We start from the raw sequence: 25020 nt of genomic DNA, 5'->3' as shown, positions 1-25020 counted from the left end.
ATAAGTAAATATCGTAAATCACAATTCACCGAGTTTTATCAGTTCAATAAGAATCTAATCTAATTATTTTATAAGGCAAAATTACCTAAAGACCCTCAATGTTAAATTTAGATTTCTTGTTTTTTCTTTAATTTATTTATTAACTTACCAAAATTTTCATTCCAATCCTATAAATGCCGTCTAACTTACCTTACCTATAACTACGGTAAAGTTCAACGCTATAATACATTTGTTAATTCGTTTTAACACAATACAGAATGACGGAAGAGATCAAATTAATCTGGTGATATTGTCTTAGTTATTAACGTTGTTTATCAGGAGTTTTGTTAAAAAAGGTTGTGTCTTGTTCTTTCAAATGTCAATTCAATAATGACAGACAGAGAAATCTGTGACAAAGTAAACAGCTGCGTAGCAGCATTTATAAGTAAAGCCATAAGTTTTTTGCTACATCACAACGTTACAATTTAGTATAGGTCCGGATACATTTGATTTAGGTATCGGGGCTCTCGAAACATTGAATTACAGACTGGATTAGGTTTCAGTCTAGTCACGGTCGGAATTAATAATCATCTAATCTAAAAAATATTTCTAAGGTCGTAAATTCTATCTAAATATATAAGAAAACGTACTTCATGTTTGTCAATTATATCTAACGATATATAAGGACGACAAAAAGTCAAGTTGAGTGAAAAATGGTTTAAAAATTTCAGTCAAACGTTTATTGAGATAATATGTATGTATGCTTCGTTGGTCTAGTGGTTTGATGTAAGGCCGCGGACCCGGAGGTCCTGGGTTCAATTCCCAGGTCGGGCCATTAAAAAGTTATTGGGTTTTTCTGTCCAAAAATTCTCAGTAGCAGCCCGCAGTCTGGAAGTTGGAAGTGTATTCACTCCCGTGCCTCAAAGCACGTAAAGCCGTTATAAATAAAGCCGTCCTGCGCCTGAACTCTTTTCGGTCGTGTCGGATTGCCGTCCCATCGGATTATGAGAGTTAGGGAATAGAGAGAGCTCCTGTGATTGCGCACACACTTGTGCACTATAATATCTCCTGCGTAGTTGGCTAATCTCTCTTGAAATTGGCCGCCGTGGCCGAAATCGGTCTGGAGGACATTAGACGAACGTACGTTACTAATTCATTGTTAACAAAATTGTAAACAAAAGATCCATTTATTATTGGATTAAAATATCGTTCACTTGTAGGTTCTAGTAAATAATTTCAACTCACATTGTAAATACAATAAAATATAATGCTAAGCAAAAAATCACCTTTGTATCAATCTCAGTGTTGTCAATAAAACATCTGGCTTATACCCATGTATTTGGGAAATATTAACTAAACCATCTAAACCGATGATCGTGAGTTCAAACCGAACGAATTTTCATGTGCTTATTTTGTGCTATAATTCATCTCGTGCTTTACGGTGAAGGAAAATTTCATGAGAAAACCTGCATGTGTCTAATTTCACCGAAATTCTGCCACATGTGTATTCCACCAACCCGCATTGGAGCAACATTGTGGAATAAGCTCCAAACCTTCTCCTCAACAAGGGAGAGGAGGCCTTAGCCCAGCAGTGGAATATTCACAGGCTGTTACGATAATAACCGTTCACTTGGCATAAAATATAATTTAATAGTTATTACACATGCTTACTCTTTGCTAACTTACTTTTCGTTCCAATCCGTAGTCATAGGTTTCTTTTGTTTTTGATGATAAATTTTTATTGCATTGAATTTAATTTACCTGACGCGTGAATTTTATAATGACGTAACTGAATGAATAAATTGTAGTTCTCTTTGATCACGACCTTCTTTAATATAAGAACAATTTCTTAGAATTTAATAGTATTGTCTCACCAAAGGTTACCTATAATAAATAATAAAAGTAAGTACTTAGCGAATAAAATCCATTTTATCTATCCTGACAGAAATCAGTGTAACGAAAAGTCTCGTCCATACATACATATTACATATTTTCTATCTCAATAAATAAATGACAAGCGAAAGATTTTTAATATAAATGTTACAGCCAGTATTATTTGTCAGTCAAAACTTCTTTCGACCGCAGCAGTTTAAAAGTAGACATTTGACTCAAGACATGATATTTCGTTAGGTTCGTTTTGTATATATAACGTTAAACAACTCTTCATGACCCCGTTATTGCAATTCACAAGGATAACATCTGAAGAAGACCAATGTGAGCCTGTGCACCCTGGGCATGGACAGTAACTGCTCATAGGAAATCTTACCCTATTATAAGCTATACCTAAAGACTGACAAGATGGTTTTGCCAAACGTGTCAGCCGCCATATGCAATGTTTGCAGAAAATATCAAGATCGACATGACTCGCACAAGTTTTCTTTAACAAAACTAGTTCTAACCGGAATATATTTCTAACTGTAACATATTGTATAGGTACTTCTGAAATAAAATCATAGTAAAATTTATTGAAATTGACTCTTAGAAGCAACAAATTATTGCTATTTACGAGGTTAATTAAATTTAAAGCTACCATTTACTCGGAATGTAGATTCCATCAAGATGAACTGACAAGTGATTCCAAGAATTCGAGGAGGCCATAACACCCCTCTAAATTGCGAGGAAAACTTAGAAACATAAATATTAGTACTGTACATTTGGATTAACTGCCTAAGCACTTTGTAGCGAGAAAATCTGTCGTTTTTATTTTCGAACCACTGTATTGTTGTAAGTAGATTAGCTTTAAACTTTAAATTTAGAATTAGTTATTCAATAAAAATGTGTTAAATTCAACAAAATAAATAAAATATTAACCATAACATTTACAGGATAAAACGATGTTAAGTTTATTTAAAATAAAAACAAATTTCATTTTCCCAATCTGTTGCACTGCGAGACACGATATAACTTAACGACGCAAAATTTATTGAAAATAATATCATATATTTTAAACCGCATTCACCGAGGACTACGTCCATTATTGCCACTTAAAATGTGTTATTTAGTCTGAAAAGTGGTCTTCGTTTACGTAATTGATTTACTACATTATATGACCTTTTATTATATCATCGTAATTTATTTTAACCTTTAACATGTACTTAATGTTGTTGAATTTAATAATTGCGTATTAAAATCCGACTTAAGAGATAAACGATGAAAGTTATCCATAAGGATGAGCTTGTCACAAACTAAAATATGTATACTTCACTAGTGGTAGATCTTTGTGCAAGCTCGTCTGGGTAGGTACCACCCACTCATCAGATATTCTACCGCAAAACAGTACTTGGTATTATTGTGTTCCGGTTTGAAAGGTGGGTGAGCCAGTGTAATTACAGGCACAAGGAACATAACATCTTAGTTCCCAAGGTTGGTGGCGCATTGGTGTAAATGATAACATTTCTTACAATGCCAATGTCTATGGGCGTTGGTGACCACTTACCATCAGGTGGCCCATATGCTCGTCCGCCTTCCTATTCTATAAAAAAAAATGTGCGTCCGAAGCCGCGGCACATGCTAGTGAGTATTCAAGTTATGTTATGAATACAGTTTTCCTTTGTTAGTACATAATAAATAATATATGTGGACGAAGTTTGCACTTCCGCAAAGTTAAGGCATACGTTCCTACACTAGGGTGCCTTTGCATGTTGGAATTAAAGGACAAGAGTGCGAATGTTCTTGGAATGAATCGAGTACTGGAACTTTACACATTCATATTTTAATAAATTGTACATAGAATATATAATCTTTCTAAAATTTCTGAAATTCAATTAAGCCTACGGTGTTGGTTACAAATGACGGTTAGAAATTCCAACATTTTTAAAAGATATATAAGTTAAATAAGCCTATTATTAAAACATAGGACTCGTCCCGGAAATATCAAAATGGTTTGCAACCGTGTCCTATACAAATCGAAAAAGTTTTCATAACATGACATCATACGACCGCAATATTTCCAATAATATGAAATGTAATTGGCGAAACATTGCTAAGATGGTGTATAGATAAATAAAACGCACATATTTACTGCAATTACATAATAAGATGTATTAAATATTGACTAGACATACATCAGTCACTGACTTATAATTAGGAAAAGTTCATTAAAATATTAATAAAGTTACTAAAATACAATACCTGTGTACTACAGTATAATCTCATTGACATTCATATATTTTGGTAACATATTTAAAACAAATTTGTAATTGTTTTTATTTACTACCGTTCTATTGTAATGTCAAAAAAAAAATTTTTACAAAAGAAACAAAACTGCCTTTAAAATAATATGTGCATGCACACTTTAACAAAAACTTGTAAAAATATTTAGATACATACATGCAATACCCTAATCAGTTACTTTTGGAGTCAGTATGATTATCTAAACACTTGCTTTAAAACTTTATTGGTAAATTTAATGCTATAAAAGCTACGTTATACATTGACTAAGTTAGGACACCGGAGATAAATCAGTACTTGAGTAAGTACATTTATTTTATTTTTATTATTTACATTTATTATTAAATAGTGAATTGCACGTAAGTGCACATATTATATTCTAATATTTAATAATTCTTAAGTATACAATGTATATTGATGTAATAAGGCTGGAGAGTCACACACACACAACGATCACACACGATCACACTACGATCCTAAAACGTGTAATTATGGTTATTCCTACAAGAATAGGCCTTCAAACCACACTAACTAATACCAGTATTTAGTTAATTAATACACGAGTTTCTCTATAATAATATATTTTAATGGCAGAAGGAGTAAAGACAAACAAATCTTAGATTCACATATTCCATGCTATTTTCTAATAGATCAACTATTACGCACTACAAAATGTCTTGATGAATATATCTTTATTTATATTAAAAAAACTATTCAATTTAACTACTTATATCCACTTTAATTATATTTCCAAAATCCCGATATCAACTTCGCCGACATTAAAAACGATATGATTTCACGAATCCATAATGATTACCACAGATTATTGTAGATTTCGATCAATGATGTCATGACAATTCAAGGTCTTAGCTGTTTTTTACTCCTTCTGCTATTGGTACTACACATATACAGATTATAATTTAAAAAATTTAATTTATTTTTTACTTTGTATAATACAAATTAAAAAGAACTTACAAGGAGTAAGTTAAGATAAATATAAGTAATAAATAATATAATAACGATTGAGGGATAGTCATAATCATACAATATACTTATATACTAAATATATTTAATTATATATTAAATATTACTGACTATTATTTGCTATTAATATCAAAAACAAGTGTAAATCTCACTAATTTAGGCGTAAAAAATACAAAATTACTTAAAAATCAATAACTTTTTAAAACATTACAAAAAAGGCATAGAGAATTTCGTAAAAAATAAATGTTTTTGAGTATACAACACATACAAAATACAAAATGACAGATAACAAACTAAACATACATTTTAAATAATTTAATTTCGCTGCAAATATTACTAAACCATTAGCTTTTTAACATTCATAAAATTCATCGAAATGGAAAATCTTAATTATAATAAGATATATTTAGTCCTATAAAAATTGTCGTTTATTATTAGAACACATTGAATTCATCCTTAAATATGCATTTTAGAATTTCCAAATAGAATCGCATTAAATAAACTTATTTATATTTTTTCTTTGGCCGGTCCTGCTCAGGGTGTTTTTTAGTGATTGACGATAGTGATTATTCTTTTGTACGCAATCTTACTAAAATCTGGCTATTCTTTTTGATCACACACAAGAGAAAAGAAAAAGATGTAGATAATATACAACACAAACGACACCAATAGCATATAGAAGAAAATTTAATATTCATCATATCACACAAAGTTGTGAAAACGCCGTAATTATTCATATTTAATTTGTACCAAATGCATATGAGTACAATTTATTTTGGGCAATTCGACTTATAATAATAATGAGAAATATTAGGAACTTTTTAGAGTATTTGAAGTGTACATAGAGATATACAGGGGCGGATTTCCCTATAGGCACGGGCCTAGGACGGCAAAATTTAGGGGTCGGTAAAGCTTAATGACATTTGTTTTTAGTAGTCGCATCTTCTGCGTAACCACACATCAACGTTTAAAAACTAAAATATGTGCCCATAGCATGTCGTAAAAAAATACCCGTATGAAGATTTAGATTATTAAAAAATTCATGTAGTAGAAGGATGGCAACCTTCCATCTGCCCAGGTAACCAAGCCCGCCCCTGGTATATATAAATTATAATATAACGTTATTTTAATTCTTACAATATAATATAGTCTTAAGTATATTTATCCCAATGATATAAAATTATATGGGATAAGATGCATTACGAATTACAATTTAATTTTTACCATTGAACAGGCATTAAGATTGAAAATTTGACACAAGTGTGGATTATGTACATGATTGAAAATTGGCAAGATGAGATCATAGACAATTTAGTATTGACAGTCCATTTCAAGGCTACTTGGGTCTATGTCAATTAGCTCAATGACAACTAAAACATTAATAATATATAGTTGAATATAATAAGACTTATAATAAGAATAATACATATAATTCATAATCTTGCAACTGTCCAACAAAAGCGTTTATTTAGTGTTGCCAGGTCTCAAAACACAATTTAGACTGGGCATTATATTAGGTTGGATATTTGCATTAAAAGCTAGGCATACTTCAAATATTTTTATAGCTGAACTAATAGTAGTCTACGTTAATAATTAATAACCTAGTGTTGGATTCACTTGCATTACTATATAAAGCATTACAATATACAGTATAAAGTACTGACATTAAAATTAGACCGGACACGACCTTAAAAAGCCGGGTCTCTCGGCTTTTTAAACCTGTTTTAGTTATCTTTACACAAGATAGTTGCTAGAAGTAAATAATAATGTCAATTTTATACCGGTTTTGCGAAATACTACGCTTGTAACCAAACATTTGATTCGGCTTGCAGAAGACGATTGAAGATATATTGGCGACGAGAATGCGATTTCTTACAATGAGTATATAAAAATTTGGAATGTAAAAAAAATATATTAGACAATTATATATATGTGCAATTTCATATTAGGTCATATGGAACCAAACTTTAAAAGAAAGAGTACATTCTTTACAACAAATACCTCATAAATTATCTTTAATATTTTAATCTAGTGTTAGTTTTTAAATATATTTCTTAAAACTAGATTTTTGTGCTTTTAGACTTACCTATTACATAAAATATGCAATAAAGAAAACTAAGTAATCACATATCAACAACTTGTAGATAGTAAATGAATACTTTAAATGATTGATTTTTGAGACCAAAGTTTACCTTTGTAAACCAAGACCAAAGTTTAACCTATGTAAATGCATTATTCATCAATCATCACATAAATAGACCATATAGAGAGATCAAGAATCAGTTATCAGACTCTTATTTAAAAATTGTATACATCAAAAATTTGAGTGCATGCTCAGAAAACTGCATTTATATATAAATTAGTTTTTTTTTTATAAATAGGTTTTTTTTTAAAACTGAAGCTTATTTTAATTAGAACTCACACTCTAAGGCAATACAGACTATACATGTTTAAATTCTATGCCTTGTTAATCTTTGGTACATTTTAACTTATTAATCTGTATACTATTTAATATTCATCTTAAATAAAAAAAAAACATCACATGACAACATGTCACAAAAAAGTTAGTTTTAAAAACATTAAAAAAATACATATTATATAATTATATTTTTATTATTTAACTTATATTTTATTTTCTATTGTTCTTAAAGGTGATTAATTTAAGAATTCTTCAACCCTTATAAATTGCGTGACAGATAACGTTTTTAGAGTATTTTGAATATTATTGGTATTAGGCCAACATTCTAACAGTTGAAATAGCACAATCATTATCATATTAAAAAATAAAGCATATTTGTGACGAAGTAATGGAATTGTTAGATATATTCCGCGGTCAAGGCAATCGTGGGTAGAAAGAACATGAAACTGCTCTTTTGAAAATAGAATATAGTTTGTATAAAATTGTTAGAATATTTACGTCTGTACACCGCAAAGATGACAAAAGTGGACAGTCGGTAATACTACAATATTTGCTTATTATCAATGTACAAATATTTACATTCATATAAAAGAACCCAAATTAGATCAGCAATACTAATTTACTTACTAGTATTAATAATGTATCTTGGTATACTAGTTGCTATTATAATAAACTAAAGAATGATAGCAACGTCAGGAATGATGATTGTACAATTTTCCTTCGCCAAAGGTGATTGAGTACTATATTTTGGACCCAATTTTTCAACATCTATATGTACTCCCTTTCGTTTCGCCAAATCCAGGAGGTAGCGTTGCATTTTTAGATCACTGAAAACAATATATTTGCACAATGTCAGAAGATCTATGTTAATTATTTCTATAATATTTAATTTTAAACTAATGATGGAGAAATTTTTTATCAGAACTTATTTATTATTATTAAATCGCAAACACCAACAATTGATTATTTTTGGACTTACATATTTAAAAAAAAAAATGATACAAAAGCCCACATTTTATGGAATTAGTAATATTCCTATTAACCCCTCCTGTTGAACCTGCCGCTTGTGTTTGGAGTGGAGCAACAATAGCCCAAAGGGTCCATATTGAACTTGCAACTTTTACATTACTCGACAACTACACTAATTTTTTAAAACTTGAATTGTTTACATTCTTTATCTTACAAATAAATGCAAAAAACATATAGTCATAATAAAAGCAAAGCAAATCAATTAATAAAGTGCAAATAATTAACACCCTGTAGTAAATATGGCACTGTCGAAGGTATCTTTTGATTTTACCAAAATAATTAAATTGATTTTCATCAAATAATGCTTAAAGTAATAAATAACATTAAACATTTTAATTAACACAATAATACTTAAATTATATTTTATAAAAGGATGTTGTTCTTTTTTTCTCACTAAATTTTTATACCAAAAACAGTGCTGGGGTTTTACTATTATTCTAGGCCACACCGGCTTTATTAAGTAATTCTTAATTCTTAATTTAGAGTCCATTGGACGACTACATCATTCAATTATAGAATGTATTCACAAACACTCACATGAGCCGCAAGTAATACTTCAGTTTTCAATTCAGGGTTTAAAAGTGTAATAATAGTAATAAAGTAGTTAGTAGTAGTTAGTAGTTTCAAAGTAAATATTTATTTGCAATACAAATTGCTCCTACCCCATTTACCTATTTTTTAATAAAATTATGTCTGTTAATTTTAATGGTGTAAGAGCTGTTAGCGTTTGTATATTATTAAGGTTATATTGTTAATAAAATATAATAAAAACACATACATATAAATACCATTGAAGTGTCTGTCTATTTAAAAACAATACAAACATAAATTGGTATCAAAAATATAAGTATTCATGTTAAAATAATAAATAAAAACGTTATAGAGTATAAAAATAAGATACAAAAAACACTTAAAAAAATTAAATAGAAAGAATATAACTATACTGCTAAAAAAAATGTAGGTAATCATAAAATAGCCTTACCTGAATTTCATACATAAACAGCAAAGACAGCTTAATAAAGCCATGGTCAATAAAACACCAAATGTAGTCATTACTGTATCAAACAAACTCATATCCATATTGAGATTGCATTTACACAGCAGGTAAAACTGAAATTTAATAAGAATAAACTTAAGTTACTGTGTAAAAAACAGGAATTAATAATAATAATAATCTTTATTCACATAAAAAGTAACAAATTATAATGAAGTCCCTGATTTCTGAGCTAGGGAAAGACAAAACTAGTCAAAGACCTGTATTACAGAAATCAGTGTCCTCTCATATTTTAGTGACATATCGTTCTATGTAAATAAAAAATAATAAGGAATTTATTATAGCTCAATCGGCCCAACGTAAGTTTACTTTACTCTAAGAAAATACTTACTCGTAAAAACATGTAACACTAATTCATAAGTCTAAAGTTCTAAAAATAATATAACATTTATTAAAAAGCAGAATTATAGATTTGTAATTGTTTATCGATCTTTTTAAATCAAGAGACTATAGTTGATCTTGTCATAATAAACGTCTATTTCATTATGATTTTTTGTCATTACCTACGCTTATGGCAAAAGATGTATATTGAAGTGCCAAGCTATTTGTGATGCAATATTTAAATCCGATAAATTATAATATTTTATCCATCGCCATAATGAGATTAAGTTTTTCTCAATTGGACGTGAAATTCAATTTCTTTGTTTTATTCTTTAACTTGACAAGTTCAAATCAAATTGGTTCGGATCGGTTGACGGTTCGCATTATTGACGACGTAAAGGTCACAAACACCCTCAAGCCTTTACAATTGCGTCGAGAGATAGAAGCGCTTTCTATCGACTGTATCACAGCGAGTGCTCTGAGAAATTATTCTCTCTAATTCCTGCTTCCCCATTTCCTTCATAAGTCTACACGGGCTAGCTCTCGATGTCACCGCCTAACTGTGACATCAATTGCATCGCGCACAAAAAACATTTTGCAACTCCTTTCTTTGTCATACTTCCAAAAAGTGGAATTCTTTACCAGCTTATGTGTTCCCTTCTCTTACAACCTGGGTTCCTTCAAACTTGCATCTTGCGGGCAGACAAGTCGCAGGCGGCTAGTGCACAATATTCTTCTTTCCGGCAAATATAAAAAAAGATACTACGGTATTAATTTTGATAAAGGAGTATTACTACTTTTTCTGCCGAAAATTCTCAATAGCAGCCGGATGTACTTTGTACACTCACACACCATGCCTCGGAAAGCACGTAAAGCCATTGTTCCAGCGCCTGAACTTTTTCCGATCGTGTGGATCGCGTCCTATCGGATTATAAGAGTCAGGGAATAGAGAGTGCACCTGCGTCTGCACACACACACACACACACACTTGTACACTATAATATCTTCTGCGCAGTTGGCTAATTTCTCTTGTTATTTTATTATTATTATTTGTTGTTATATTATTATTGTTATCTGGAATAGGGCTAACGATAGTAAGTGAATGTTAATTTAAGCTACAGTATTACTTTGGTCTTTGATACTTATACTATCACTCATATCTGATGATTGTACTATTTGCAAAACTATTATTGAACTATAAAATATAAATAAAAAAGCAATTTTTATATTTCATAAAATATAATGAGAGTTTTACAAAAGCAAAAAATAAAACAAAAAAATTCGTGTCGTTACTTAAAAAAATATAAAAGTGCACTTAAAGATTTCTAGAATTTGTCAATATAATTATTATTTTATATCCATCGAATACAAAAAGAGAAGAGAAGTTTAATAAGCACATTTACCATAATGTTGCAATTCAAGGATTTAAAACATAACTCCTTAAGTTGAAGCATTATGTGTTGCAGCAACTTTTATTCAGATATTACTAAATCATAAATTATACAACAAAAACGCCGGCTTCTTCTACAATTATATTACAGCTCTCAGAGGCTGGTTGTGTTGGCTGTTTGGAGGACATATTTTTAAATCGACATTCTCTTTTCAACTTGACAGCTAAAGCTTCGACATCGTTTTTAAGGCGTGTATCCCTAAAATGTAAAAGACAAAATAAATATTTACTAATCATTGAGTTAGGTTTTAAGTGTAAATGTTAATATACTTTAATCAGTCATAACTAGGTGCTACTAACATTTTTACTTATAATCTTAATAAATTTCTTAGTATTTTTATAAACATATTTTTTAGAAACATTCAAAAAACAATGAGTGTAATTTTTTAACAGATATTTAGTAATTAATTACTATATACTTACATGTAGTTAATTCTAAAACAATAAATACAAGCTGTAATTGCACATATTGAAGCACATGATCCAAACAATATGGCTGAGAACATTATTCCTTGAAATACATTTTCAACACTCAATCGAATTCTATCTGAAATAACACATACATTATTTAGAATTTATATATGTTATTTAAAAAGATTGAGTAGATTGTAGAATATTTCAAATTACCTTGATTATTATATTTTTCCGTCAGCGTTTGTAAAAGTTTTTTTACGTTGACAACACATTCATTAAGTGTTTCATTGTAGAATAGTACTCTAAAAATTAATAAGAATAAAATAATAAACAACCAAGGGAGTGCTTATTTTTATTATTTAAATACCAATAATATAATAGAGAGAGTAAATTGGTATGAGTACTTTAAACATATTTTAATAAAATTTTAATACTAAGAACAAAAGGTAAATGTTATAATGTATATTTATATTTATATGCTTAAACGATAAGTAAAAAAAAACAAATATAGCATATTTGGTGGCGGTTTACATAATAATTATGCATACTTACGCTGATGAACTATCGCAGCCGCATTTATTATTACAGTTTATAGTAATACAATCGCCAAGTTCACCGCATTCTGCCGTTGACTAATAATTAAAAGCAATGTGTTAATTTATAATTAAATTTGCAAAAATAAATACATACCCTAATTGATAAACTTACATTGTCTAGGCTGCTAGATTCAGCAACTACAAAAATAATAATATATAAAATGAATAAAATAAATAATATCAACAACTAAACAAAAATAATTAAAGAACTTACAAGTATGTGATAATAAACAAAACGAAAAAAGTAAAAGTATAAACATTTTCGTATATTTATAAGATAATTAACTTTACAGATTAAAGTGTCACGATATAAACTTCACTTCACTTCTAAATAAATAAGTAGTCATATATCATTAATTATTTGCTTTCATATTTATGTTATTATTCAGTACCCATTCAAAGGATTTTATTAAAAACTTGTATTTATTAAGAACACACAGTTTTCTTCTACTTGGGTGGTGACTAAAATAGACTGACCTCGAACGAAATAGTTCGATTGACGCTACCCAGGTTATTTAGTTAGGATTGTAATAACTTATATATATCTTTATAATTATTTGAATAAGAATTCTATTTAAGATTTAATCAAATACGATAAATAATATTTAAGAAAAATACATCATAAATATAGTACAACATGAACTTTTTTTAACTATTATTTAATGTTTATAACTACAAAATAAATATCTTTTACAATAATTTTTAATTGGCGTTAAAAGCGCCAATCAATCAAAAATTTGGTGAGCCTGAGGCTAGGTTCTCTCACTTTTCCCAGATGTTAGCAGTTAGCATTTTAAAACAGTAAAAACAACCGTAACTTCAATATAATAGCGCCGACTTAGGGGCATAACAAAACGCTTAATGGACTGTCACATGGTAGTGTGGGGCGAACTACAAATGACAAATTAAAATTTTCAAATGAATGTTTTCGTCATTTGATAAAGAGTCATCGTCTTATGAGTTTAAGTTTACATATTTTAATAAAATAGACCTAAAAATCAAGGCTATAGGTACCGCTTACATGTGAATTGTTGTGAAATCAATGGGCGCCGAAGGTCTAGAGACTGTCAAAGAGAATAACCACTACTTTTTAGAACCGGTGTTAAATCGATTTTGTAGTTCGTGCTATAAAAACACTATCAAAACAGGTCTTAATGAATAATTTTTAACCAGTCAACTTATTGTGGATGGTTTTTTAAATTATAATTAACTAATAAACAAGTATTTTAAATTATGGTAACTTTGTTATCTGTGGTTAGATATGACAACATTTGATCATTGTTTCGGGATGCTTGACGTTTGTTTGACGTGACACCTCGAAGGTAACTTTTCTATTATCTATGGCATATTAAAGAGTCAACTCAAAAAACCAGTTTATTTACTGATCACATTCAGTAAGAATTTACGTCGCGCGCGGCAAAAGTATACAAGCGCGTTGTAGATCTTATAGGAATTCATTGTTGGCGTAGTTTAATTTTATGTGTGTTATAAAAGTTTTAAATTACAATTTTGTGTTAACAATTACTAAACACGTTTAATATATGAATAGTTTATTAACTATTTATTTACATGTTGTAAAAAAACGTATTTCAAAACCGAAGGTGTGTCTGTCGTAGGTTCGAATTTCGAATTGCGAGTGAACATTGTTTGTGCATTCACGTGAAAAGGAAAATTGTTACGTGCATACAAAGCCGCTAAAAAGAGATGTTAGTTCAGTGTAAAATATTTCTAACTCAATTGTTGCTTACTTGAATGATTAGTTCGTACTGACATCGGTACGAGTTATGAACTAAACGTGAGTAAAAGTAACATTTGAATAACTGTAATCTAGCTTAAGATATTGTAAGTTTTATGGTTGAATAAACACTTTATTATTTCTTAACTCTATTGAATTTTTTGTTACTAATTAACAAGAAAAATCTTGAATCAGTGTTTCTAGTTAGATTCTTCTAAAAATACATAATAGCTTAAAATCTTACTAGAATTTTGTTTATCAGACAGATCTCCCAACATTTCCAAAACCAAAATTATCCTATTAAGAAAAAAATACTATATATTCAGCTATATAAATAATACTTAATAAATCTCTTTTGTTGCAGATGTGCAGATAACTGGCTTGGTTGAACCAAAAATCTTGATGTTATCTAGAAGGTTCTATGATATTGGCTAACATGTAGTCATGGCCAGCGGCAAAGTACTATATTCTATAGCCGTCGTAGTACTCGGTTTTATCTGCTTTGTTTGTGGAGCGGTTGCAGTTGGTCTGCCAACCTGGGGTCATTTTTATAGCTGTAAGTAAACTACATAAAATGATTTTATTTTATTGTAATGCCTATAGTTTTAAAGTGATTGATTGGTTGATACTCAATCCCAGTGGGAAACTTGTAAATATGAAATTTGATCTACTTACCAATGATATAAATATATATTTATATTATTCATTCAAAGGTGCTCCAGTGTTCATTAGATTGTACAATAGATTCATTGTTTTATTAATTAAATAAATAGATAAATAATTGAACATTATTTAAAAACAAAAGTACACTTTTCTAAAATTTTATTTTTATATTCAAACATTGTTACTAAAAGTCTTCTTACCGTTAATAAAATAGAGTCTATTTTATTATATAATGCAATTAAATATTTAATGTTATTAATAATTATTTGTAATTATAAAGTTCAAAGGTAAAAGGCATGTTGCATGTTAGTGTGACTTATTTAAGTCACACAAACATGCAAGACTTACCTTAGGCTTAAAAAAATACTATGTCAGTTCTTGATGAATCTTTGATAAATAATCATACTTTATAAATATTTTTGTATTTTGTGCTAAATATTTAAAACATATTTATTTATTTACTTTTTACTTGCACACCAGCTAGACATATATATTTGTGTCCTTTAAAATTATTTCAAAAACAGTTATCAATATAAATTACAAATAAAAACATATTATATTAATTCAATTGTCTTGGAAATTAATTAAATACAAAAATAGAATACAATTTATAAATAAACAGTTAGTTTAAAAAAAAAATTATAGTTAAAAATCAATATTTTATTGATTAGAAAATGTGAAAGTTAACAATCGATATAACATTAATTTGACAATTATAATAGTTGTAGTATTTAATATAACTGCCTTGTAATGAGACCATTATCTGCTTTTGTTAATTATACATTTATTATAATTACGAAATACCTTACGACATTCCTAATATATAGTCTATAATAGTATTATAATGTGCAACCACAATATTTAATGTCTTAAACAAATCTTTGCCCAGCCGTGAGTCCTTTACAGACTTACTTTATATTTACTTAATATTTTTAAGACAGTTCAATTTTTAAATAAGCTTATTTATCAATGTTAAATTTTAAAACAATATTCTTATTAATCAAAAACATACCTCAAGCATTTGGGTAAATTATTAATTATTATATTACACATACACATTAGATTCCAATAGCACTAGAGTTTTATTTTAACTATTGTTTTCTAGTTTATAATTACCTTCTCCTTCTTCTCCTCAAAAGGGAGAGGAGGCCTTAGCCCAGCAGTGGGACATTAACAGGCTGTTACTAGTTTATAATACAATATTTATTTAAATTAATTAAGTAATTCTATTTTGTTTTTGGTTGATATTATTAATACTAATACTTTACTGGTGGTAGGGCTTTGTGCAAGCTCGTATGGGTAGATATCACCCACTCATCAGATATTCTATTGCACAAAACACCAGTACTTGGTATTGTTGTATTCCAGTTTGAAGAGTGAGTGAGCCAGTGTAAAGGCTAACAGGCACAAGGGACATAACATTTTAGTCCCCAAGGTGGGTGGCGCATTGGCGATGTAAGCGACCACTTACTATCAGGTGGCCCATTTGCCTACCTATACTATAAATACAATACAACAGTACAATACTAGTACTGTTACTCAATGATTTCTCTTAAGGCTTAGAGCTTATTTCACCAAGTCCCACTTGGGGTCGGCGAACACACTAAGTTTTACTTTATCAACATAAATAAATCACATTTAATCGCTGTGGCTTATCCAGAAATTGAAGCCATATTTCAAAACTAGGGTTGCCAAGTCTTAATGAACCAGAAATTAATTTTAATATGCAAGTCGTGGCCAAAAAAAAGTGGGACCTGTCTGCAGATTATTCCAACGAAAAGTAAAGTAAAGACAAATAAAAAAACGTTGACCTTTAATTTACGTAATATCGGTCGAAACCTTAAATAATCTATGATTTTCATTATGGATTTGCGATAAAATGCCGTTTTAAATGTCGGCGAAGTTATTGAAACTTTGCAAGTAAAATTAATGTGGATATAAGTTGTTGTAATATTACTAACGAATAATGCACTTCGAAACTATTGACGAGACAAGCATGAATTTAATATTACTGTTATATCGAATCTGTAAGACAACAAACTATTGTATTGTGTTCAAGCGGTTTATAACGATATTATTAAAAATGTAAGCGCACAAAAAAAACCGGACTCTAGAAACGGAAGTTGTACTCAGTGATGTAGGCCAAAGAGGAGTAGTTACAAATCCACGTACTGTTATTTTCACCTTTCTAAAGCCCTTCCGTCAGGGATTGGTAAATATTGGGTGTACATCTTAATATAATGGTGCAAATTTTTCATTGATGTTTTTATTTTGAAATTGGTATGATGTTTGGACATTCTTTATTTTGATATCGAATATATTAATTTACATAATTATGTTATATAAACGAATACTTATAAATCAAATTAGTATAAACAGAGGCACTTAAATATCGCGACTACTCGTCCAATTATCAATTGTAAACGGTTGTTAAGAATACGTTTCAAAATACAGTGTTTTTTTTTTCATTTTGAAGTAGCTTAATATTGTAAGAAAAATAAATTTAAAAAGTGTTATATAATTATGTGCTTAATTTGTGTTTATAATTCATCTCGTGCTTAACGGTGAAGGAAAACATCGTGAGGAAACCTGCATGTGTCTAATTTCATTGAAATTCTGCCACATGTGTATTCTACCAACCCGCATTGGGGCAGCGTGGTGGAATAAGCTCCAAGCCTTCTCCTCAAAAGGGAGAGGAGGCCTTAGCTCAGCAGTGGGACATTAACAGGCTGTTACTGTATATAATTATAAATGTCCAGAAAATATGGTAAATTGTAAAAATTTAAACGATGTTACTTTGTCTTGAATATATGTTTGTAAAATGTATTATAACTTTTAACTAATTCTAACTTAAAAGATATTCCAAGGTGAAAGAAATATTTAGAAAATGTTATACAAAATGGAAAATAGAGTGAGTTTAAAATTTGTTAGAAGTATTTGCTATATACTCCTTTACAGTTTTTAATATCAATATTATATGTATAAATACTACTGTTACCTGCCCGTTACGTTAATCGAGTCGAAAAAAAAAATGTATTTAAATTAATAAAATTTAGTATACTCGATTGTTTTATCATCAGTAACAACAGTGCTTCCGAGATTTCATCTCAATAGTTTACGTCTTGGGTAAAAAATAGTTCAAAATCAGTTGCTTGAAATTTGACACACACATACATACGAAGAAAGGAAATTAAATACTAGTTTATTATATTATATATGTGCTATTCTTGGTATATATAATTAATAACTGTCATTCATATCCGTTCTATAAGCTTATCGTTACTGGGATTGAGCAAAAGAGATTCGCAATAGATTTATTTATTTACATATCTTAATATTATATAACATTAATGAGTAATGCTCATTATATTTTCATTTCTATCTGTTAATTACAATCTCGTGTTGTTTATCCAAAGGTTGTTTCAAAAAGATGGATCTCTCAGCGATAAGATCGGTTTTTGTATATTATTTTTTGTATATACAGTGTATTTTTATTTTTTTTATGATTATTTTAAATGAAAAGATTTCAAAAGGAAAGTTAATTTTACAACTGTTATATTTCTTTCATAGATTTTATTGAATCACAACATCGCTTGTCATCTCCAACTGTTTTAGTTTAAATGTTTATAAAACATTACAACAACAATAAAAAATAAAATAATTATTTATTTATTTGGTTTGACAACACATTGATTATATATATTCTATAAAAATCAAGTTAAATCTTATGATTAACACTGTGTACACAGTTATAGGGCAACTCAACGGGCACCTTGTATAATTATACAACGACATTATTATCTTAAAATCAAAAAAAATAATATATTTTTCTATATATATATTTAAAAAGGATGACGAGACCGTGACGTATATTATTTAAAGATGTTACAGACGGTGGAAACAAAGGCCAATATCACAATTTAGAATGTTTTGTCTTGAAGTCTTGTCTAAACATATAAAAGTATTAAAAATGTTCTATCAAAATGTTCTCAATAAAAATTCGCGTAGCATAGATAAATGTAATGATTACGGTCATTGTCAACTTATTTAGCACTTTTTAAAAAAAATTAAATCAAATATAAAAAAAGTGCTTAAATTTCCACCTGACACCGACTTTGTTTATGGAAATAAAATTCATATAAATATATAATTATGTAGGAATCTGCAAAGTTGCTTCAACAATCAAAAATAAAATTTACAACAATATTAAATTACACGCTGTTATTGTGCAACTTGGAACATGTTATGGCTCTATAACATATTCTTGTGCCTAAACTCGCGTTGCATTTTAAAATGTGGCCCGCCCGCTAAACGGGACATTGACCCGCGAGACCTTTGTGACAAAACTCGTAGGAGATACAAGAACGCAAAATTATGGAGTCTTTTTGTTGAGATATATCGAATATTCAACTAATTTTAGAATACTAATACGTCTGGATATAACCCAATATACTAAAAGTAAAATCACGATTTTATATTGGAATTTTTAAGTTTTTTAATCGTATTATTTTATATTATTTAGTAACATGTAAATGTTCCATTGTTGGGCAACGGTTTTCTCTTCTCTTGAAAAAGATTTTTATATCCACGACGCTGCTCCAATGTTGTTTGGGTCATCGGATACATGCAAGTTTACTTACGATATTTATTTTTCACAGCTGAAATGAGATGAATTTTAAACACAAATTAGGCACGTGAATATTCAGTGGGTGCTGGGCCAGTTTTGAACCCACAATATACGTTTAAGATTCACGTGTTCGAATGAACCATACCGGTCATTACTTACATCATATAACTGCTACTTTTTTATTATTCGGGTAAACCATTTATTGTCATTATTTTTAATGTTTACGTAGATGTGAACTTGTACGATGTTATTATACGTACAAATTACTAAGCCAGTAATGCATTTAATGGATAGAGTAATCCTTCGAAAATAGCTAAGCCCATACGGTCAAGGCGTCGATGTGTAACGCGTACACAAAAGTAAATATTATTTTTACAAAAAGATAGAATATTAAAAGGTTCACATTTAATTTAGTTAAACAATGCTATCTTCTTTCAAATGTCAAATCAACGATGACAAAAAGAGATAAATCAGTGTTTCCCTAAACACCCACTTAACGTTTATACTTAGGTAAAACCGTTACTATTTCATATTTTTATGGTATAAGTAAGGCTGTTATTTTATAAAGTTAATCTAACTTATTATAACTTGTTTTTAAGGATGCGTTTAATTATACTAATAAATTATAATTATTAGCTCACACAGAAATCTAGGGAAATGATGATTACGTCATTTTAAGAGCATGCTTAATACAGGCGTGGTCATAGTAAACTGATTATAGGTAGGATGAAATTTTTAATAGCTCTTACACTAAAGCACCGTTCACATTAAAATTGCAAAGTACAAGAACAGTTATGTAGCTTTAATTTCCCGTATTATTCTATTCATGTTATACGCATTACTTCAAATGTTTTCAAACAACATGAGTTTGCTAATAAGAAATTCGTTAGATAAGTAGTATGGGTAAATTTAGTCACATATGCTAATTCGACTTAATGATTGTTGTATGAAACCAACGTTTTTATTTTATTAATATACACTTTTTTGTATTGTACAAGGGCTTAATATCAAGTGTTTTAAACTGTCGATAAGTTTTTCTTTTATGGAATAGGTAGGCGGACGAGCATATGGGGCACCTGTTGGTAAGCGGTCACTAACGCCCATAGACATTGGCGTTGTAAGAAATTGTAACCATCGCTTACATTGCCAATGCGCCACCAACCTTGGGAACTAAGATGTTATGTCTCTTGTGCCTGTAATTACACTGGCTCACTCACCCTTTACGCGGGAACACAACAATACCAAGTACCGGTACTGCTGTTTTGATTTAGAATTTCTGATGAGTGGGTGGTACCTACCCAGACGAGCTTGCACAAATCCCTACTACTTTTTATTACTATAATAGCTATCTTCCCGGCTTCGCATGGGTAAAGGTTTATATAAAACATTTTATATTGAGTAATAACTATAAGAAACATTTTATTGTTTTGGACCAGAACCATCGACGTTATACCCTTCACCAATGGTTCATTACAGTCGTGTATATATATATATATATATAGAGGACAAACATTCTTCTTTATTTATAAAGTTGTTCTGTATTTTACTTACATCGAAGTATATATGATAGATTTCTAAGCAGTTATTAGTCCGCCAAGGTTAATTAAATCTCAATTATTACAGTCATTTTACAGTATGACACGCGAGTCGTTTCCACTTGAACTAACCGTGGAAGACGTAGGCAACAGCTAAAACATCGAACTATCAAAATGTACATGAAATGCCATTTGTATTGTCTATGTTTTCATGTATTATAATATAACAATATGATTAAATGTGATTCACACCCATGCTCATAACGGCTATAAAACATTATACTTACAGTAAAAAACGTACTCCATAGTTACCGATTTAAGTACCTTAGTGTAATTGTTTAATTGATGTAATCAAGAATTTGTTAACTATAACTTATCTATATATCTAAGCCAAGAATACATTAAGTCTAAGAGAAATTTACATTCGACAATCGTAGATTTCCTCGCAATGTTATCTTTTACCGAGTTCGCGCGCGTGTGTACATGTCTTTTTTTAGCAACGTGTATGCAAAATTTCATGACGACTGACTGGTTGGCACTGAAGCCGAGATGGCCCAGTGGTAAGAACGCGTGAACCTTAACCGATGATCGTGGGTTCAAAACCGGGCAAGCACCACTGAATTTTCATGTGCTTATTTTTTATATATTATGAGGAAAATTGCATATGTTTAATTTCACTGAAATTCTGCCACATGTGTATTCCACCAACCCGCATTGGAGCAACGTGGTGGAATAAGCTCCGAAAATTCTCAAAAAGGTAGAAGAGGCCTTTAGCCCAGCAGTGGGACATGCACAGGCTGTTACGGTTACGATATTGATTGAGTTGTTAAAAAAGCGTAACAAACAAACAAATTCACTTTGGCGTTTATAATATTAGCAAGCATAGTGGCGCTTCTCCTAAGGTTTATGTATTCTAATCGACGTAAAGCTAGATGACAATGAGAAATGTTGAGTATTTTTAAATCGTTCTATTATTTCGAAATATAAAATTAAATTTAAATCCGAATAGTCTCATCTTTATGAAACGTTATTTGTATACAGTTTGACCTATAAACGTCAACGGCAATCTCAATTTCTTAGAAATAAGTAATTTAATGACGAGTTCCGTTGCGATTTCATTTCATGAGTTTACGTATTTTTAACAAAATGCCATTGAATACAATAAAAAATCGAATTTATTTATTCAATACAGCACTTATTAATTAAAAAATAAACTGTCACAAATTTATAATAATCAGTTAAAATCGGATTTATATTGTATTCTTTTTACCAACTTTGCACAAATTCCTACCAGTAAACAAAATTCCTAACTTTTTAAATACGTAACTGTAATGAGCGATGTTTCGAATTAAATATGGGTGTTACAATAGAATTACTGTTGTATTCGATTGCCTATCGTTTCATCACTGGTCAGCATGACTGCGTCGTTTTTTTTGCTGTCAGACAATGACCTCGCTTTAAGATGCCCACGAAAAGAGCTTATGAAAGAGTTTTTTTTTCATAGCTGTTTTGGGCTACGATTAGCCGTAGGCTTTGTTTGTCCGTGGCTGACTCGTGTAATATGCTAAATGTGCAGTTTTTTTTGGAGGTTTGAATTCGCCTTTTTAGTTGTTTATTTCAATCATCAATTAACTTTCTCTTGTAGAAACTGTTTCTAACTTTTATGTTGTACAATGAATATTCAAAAAATATATATTTTCATGCGTTTGTATGAATTTGTGTTGTCACTCAGTCTAAAGAAATTAATTACTTAAATTGGACTGGTAGATTCAATGATTAGTGAAACAATTAAATCATTATAAAACAATGAAACTCTTAGACTTTATATAGTAATATAGGTTTTAATGGTGATTTAAAGGTGTATAAGAATATACACAGTTAGTGCCAACTTTTTAATCTAGGTCATCGATAATGAGAACAACTCTGTATCGCAAAACTTATCGTATATTTAACGACTTATTGTACAGCGCTGTTCTATAATAACCGATCGTTTACTAAGGATAGTAAATTGTAGTTAAGTCACGAATGTTTTTAAATATTTGTGTGTCGCTTCGTAACTCGCTGTCAAAGCATTTGCGTAACCAGTTTTGGTTTGTTTGGTTTTGAAAGGTTGTTAACAAAGCAAAATAATATGCATAACTTTAAGAAGAAAATCAGGTTCAAACATCGAATTATTGTGTCATGCTTAAGGCATATCAATATTTGTATGATCATACCATATATCAGGTAAATGAAGGTGATTTATCTACATTGTTTGTTTGTGTGTGTTACTCACCCATTTACAGCTTTAATTATCTAACCGCAATAACATGGACGTGATTCGTATAACGATCCGAGTATCATAGTCTATAAGATCACCATAAAATGATCTCGCAAAAGGCAACTGTCCTTAGAAAAGCCCTAGGCTCACTGCAGAAAACAATCGTGAAATGTCAGAAAGTTATATGCGATTTTGACCATATAAAAATAAACAAAATAGTTAATCATCGTCAACCATCTTCATAATTTTACGATTATAATACGAAGCGAGTTCTTATTACAAAGGCCGGGAGCATTCACCTATATTGTAACAGTTCAGATTCGACCATTACATAAGTCAGTGAAAACCGAGCATTACAGTTAATAAATTGTGACACCAATATCATCGCTTCGTCCGACATTGTAAAACTGACTCGACTGCAGGTGAATGTTCAAAATCGAATCTCGATTGTGACATTACAGGCGAGTGCAGCCGGTGAAGGATCGCCCTTGTAAATTTTATTTAACAGTTTGTTTTTTTATATTAACTTAACTACTGTAATATTTCAGAGGCGATATGATCGGATGCTTCTTTAAATTTCATTTCTGTTCGAAAATATATCAAAAAGATGGAAAGTTGTTTTAACGATAATACAAAGAACAAACAAATTAATAAGGCACACCACTTCACTGGTGGTAGGGCTTTGTGCAAGCTCGTCTGGGTAGGTACCACCCACTCATCAAATATTCTACCGCAAAACAACAATACTTGATATTGTTGTATTCCGGTTTGAAGGGTGAGTGAGCCAGTGTAATTACAGGCACAAGGGACATAAAATCTTAGTTCCAAGGTTGGTGGCGCATTGGCTATGTAAGCGATGGTTAACATTTCTTACAATGCCAATGTCTATGGGCGTTTGGTGACCACTTACTATCAGGTGGCCCATATGCTCGTCCGCCTTCCTATTCTATAAAAAAAGGCAGGTTACTCGATTGCATAGTAATATCTCTTAGTAGTTCTTCTGTTATTGTGGTATGTATAAGCTTTTAAAAAAACACAGAAATTATACATTTAACGATTTCTGTGTTTTTAGACGCATGTTTTTGTTAAACGGTTAGTGTGTTTCTTTATGTTTTTCGCGTCTTCGCAGACTTTTTACCAAATCGGTGGTAGTTCTTGTATCAGTACTCACTTTTGACTGATTCAGTATTAAGTACAGAAATATGAATGTATCTTACTTCGCTCTCTACATTGTACGATGTGGTCTGTAATTTAGTAGATAGCATCTTTATATATATTTTAAGTTGGCATGTATTGCTTCTTATTCTATATTAAGTTGTACGACCATGTTTATAGTTATGAAAGTAAAATTTTCAAATATTCTTTTTAATTTAGTCATATAAATTAATCGAGTCTTTTTATTTTTTTTGTTTATATACTTCATCTGGGGACCGGGAATTTAACCTTACAAAAGGGCCGAAGCCATTTAAGTTTCTAGGGGATAATTTTTGTGTTGAGGACTGATGGTTCAATTGGATGAGCTCAAATATGTTAAAGTATTGAAGTTACGATTTGTACTTAGAATGAAAGATTTTGGATGTTAGTGTAAATGTAATTTATGAGATAAACGGCATTACAAATGTTGCTTATTGATTGTTTTATTGTAGTTAAACACTGATTTGCTCATTCTGTCATAATTGATTTGACATTCGAAAGACGAAGACAGCATTGTTTAACTAATCCCTCGATAAAACAAGTTTTATAAGTCTGGCCGCTTATGTTTTAATGACTGTTTTAGTTATTTA

General features: G+C 30.0%; 2 protein-coding genes and 1 long non-coding RNA gene across 6 annotated transcripts in view; 1 reads left to right on the top strand and 2 right to left on the bottom strand.

Annotated features, from left to right (window-relative positions):
- Positions 1-7782: 7782 nt before the first annotated feature.
- On the bottom strand, positions 7783-10072 carry LOC126776947 (uncharacterized). Its single transcript, XR_007669993.1, has 3 exons — positions 9967-10072; positions 9564-9691; positions 7783-8379 (listed from the first exon to the last, which is right to left on the bottom strand). It is a non-coding gene; the product is annotated as an uncharacterized LOC126776947 (long non-coding RNA).
- Positions 10073-11196: 1124 nt separating this feature from the next.
- On the bottom strand, positions 11197-12932 carry LOC126776915 (uncharacterized). Its single transcript, XM_050499779.1, has 6 exons — positions 12631-12932; positions 12529-12554; positions 12373-12452; positions 12034-12122; positions 11830-11953; positions 11197-11605 (listed from the first exon to the last, which is right to left on the bottom strand). The coding sequence occupies exons 1-6, from the start codon at positions 12674-12676 to the stop codon at positions 11455-11457; spliced, it is 516 nt and encodes a 171-aa protein (XP_050355736.1). The 5' UTR covers positions 12677-12932; the 3' UTR covers positions 11197-11454.
- Positions 12933-13713: 781 nt separating this feature from the next.
- LOC126776875 (uncharacterized) overlaps positions 13714-25020 on the top strand; it is a 39792-nt gene continuing 28485 nt past the window's right edge. The window contains exons 1-2 of one of the 4 annotated variants that reach the window (XM_050499728.1): positions 13714-13738; positions 14516-14707. In XM_050499728.1, the coding sequence (XP_050355685.1) occupies positions 14596-14707 (112 nt within the window). In that variant the 5' untranslated portion in view covers positions 13714-13738; positions 14516-14595. The other 3 variants (XM_050499726.1, XM_050499725.1, XM_050499727.1) reach the window with 3 other exon arrangements.

This window comes from Nymphalis io, chromosome 21 (assembly GCF_905147045.1).
Source record: "Nymphalis io chromosome 21, ilAglIoxx1.1, whole genome shotgun sequence".
NCBI classification, from domain to species: domain Eukaryota; kingdom Metazoa; phylum Arthropoda; class Insecta; order Lepidoptera; family Nymphalidae; genus Nymphalis; species Nymphalis io.
This window is presented reverse-complemented; position numbering and strand designations above follow the sequence as displayed.

Excerpts from the sequence above, each read along its gene's own strand:
- LOC126776915 (XM_050499779.1), bottom strand. The coding sequence starts at position 12,676 with ATGTTTATACTTTTACTTTTTTCGTTTTGTTTATTATCACATACTT. Across the intron at positions 12,555-12,630 it reads TTGTTTATTATCACATACTT|TTGCTGAATCTAGCAGCCTA; the intron begins GTAAGTTCTTTA and ends TTATTTTTGTAG. Across the intron at positions 12,453-12,528 it reads AATCTAGCAGCCTAGACAAT|TCAACGGCAGAATGCGGTGA; the intron begins GTAAGTTTATCA and ends TTTAATTATTAG.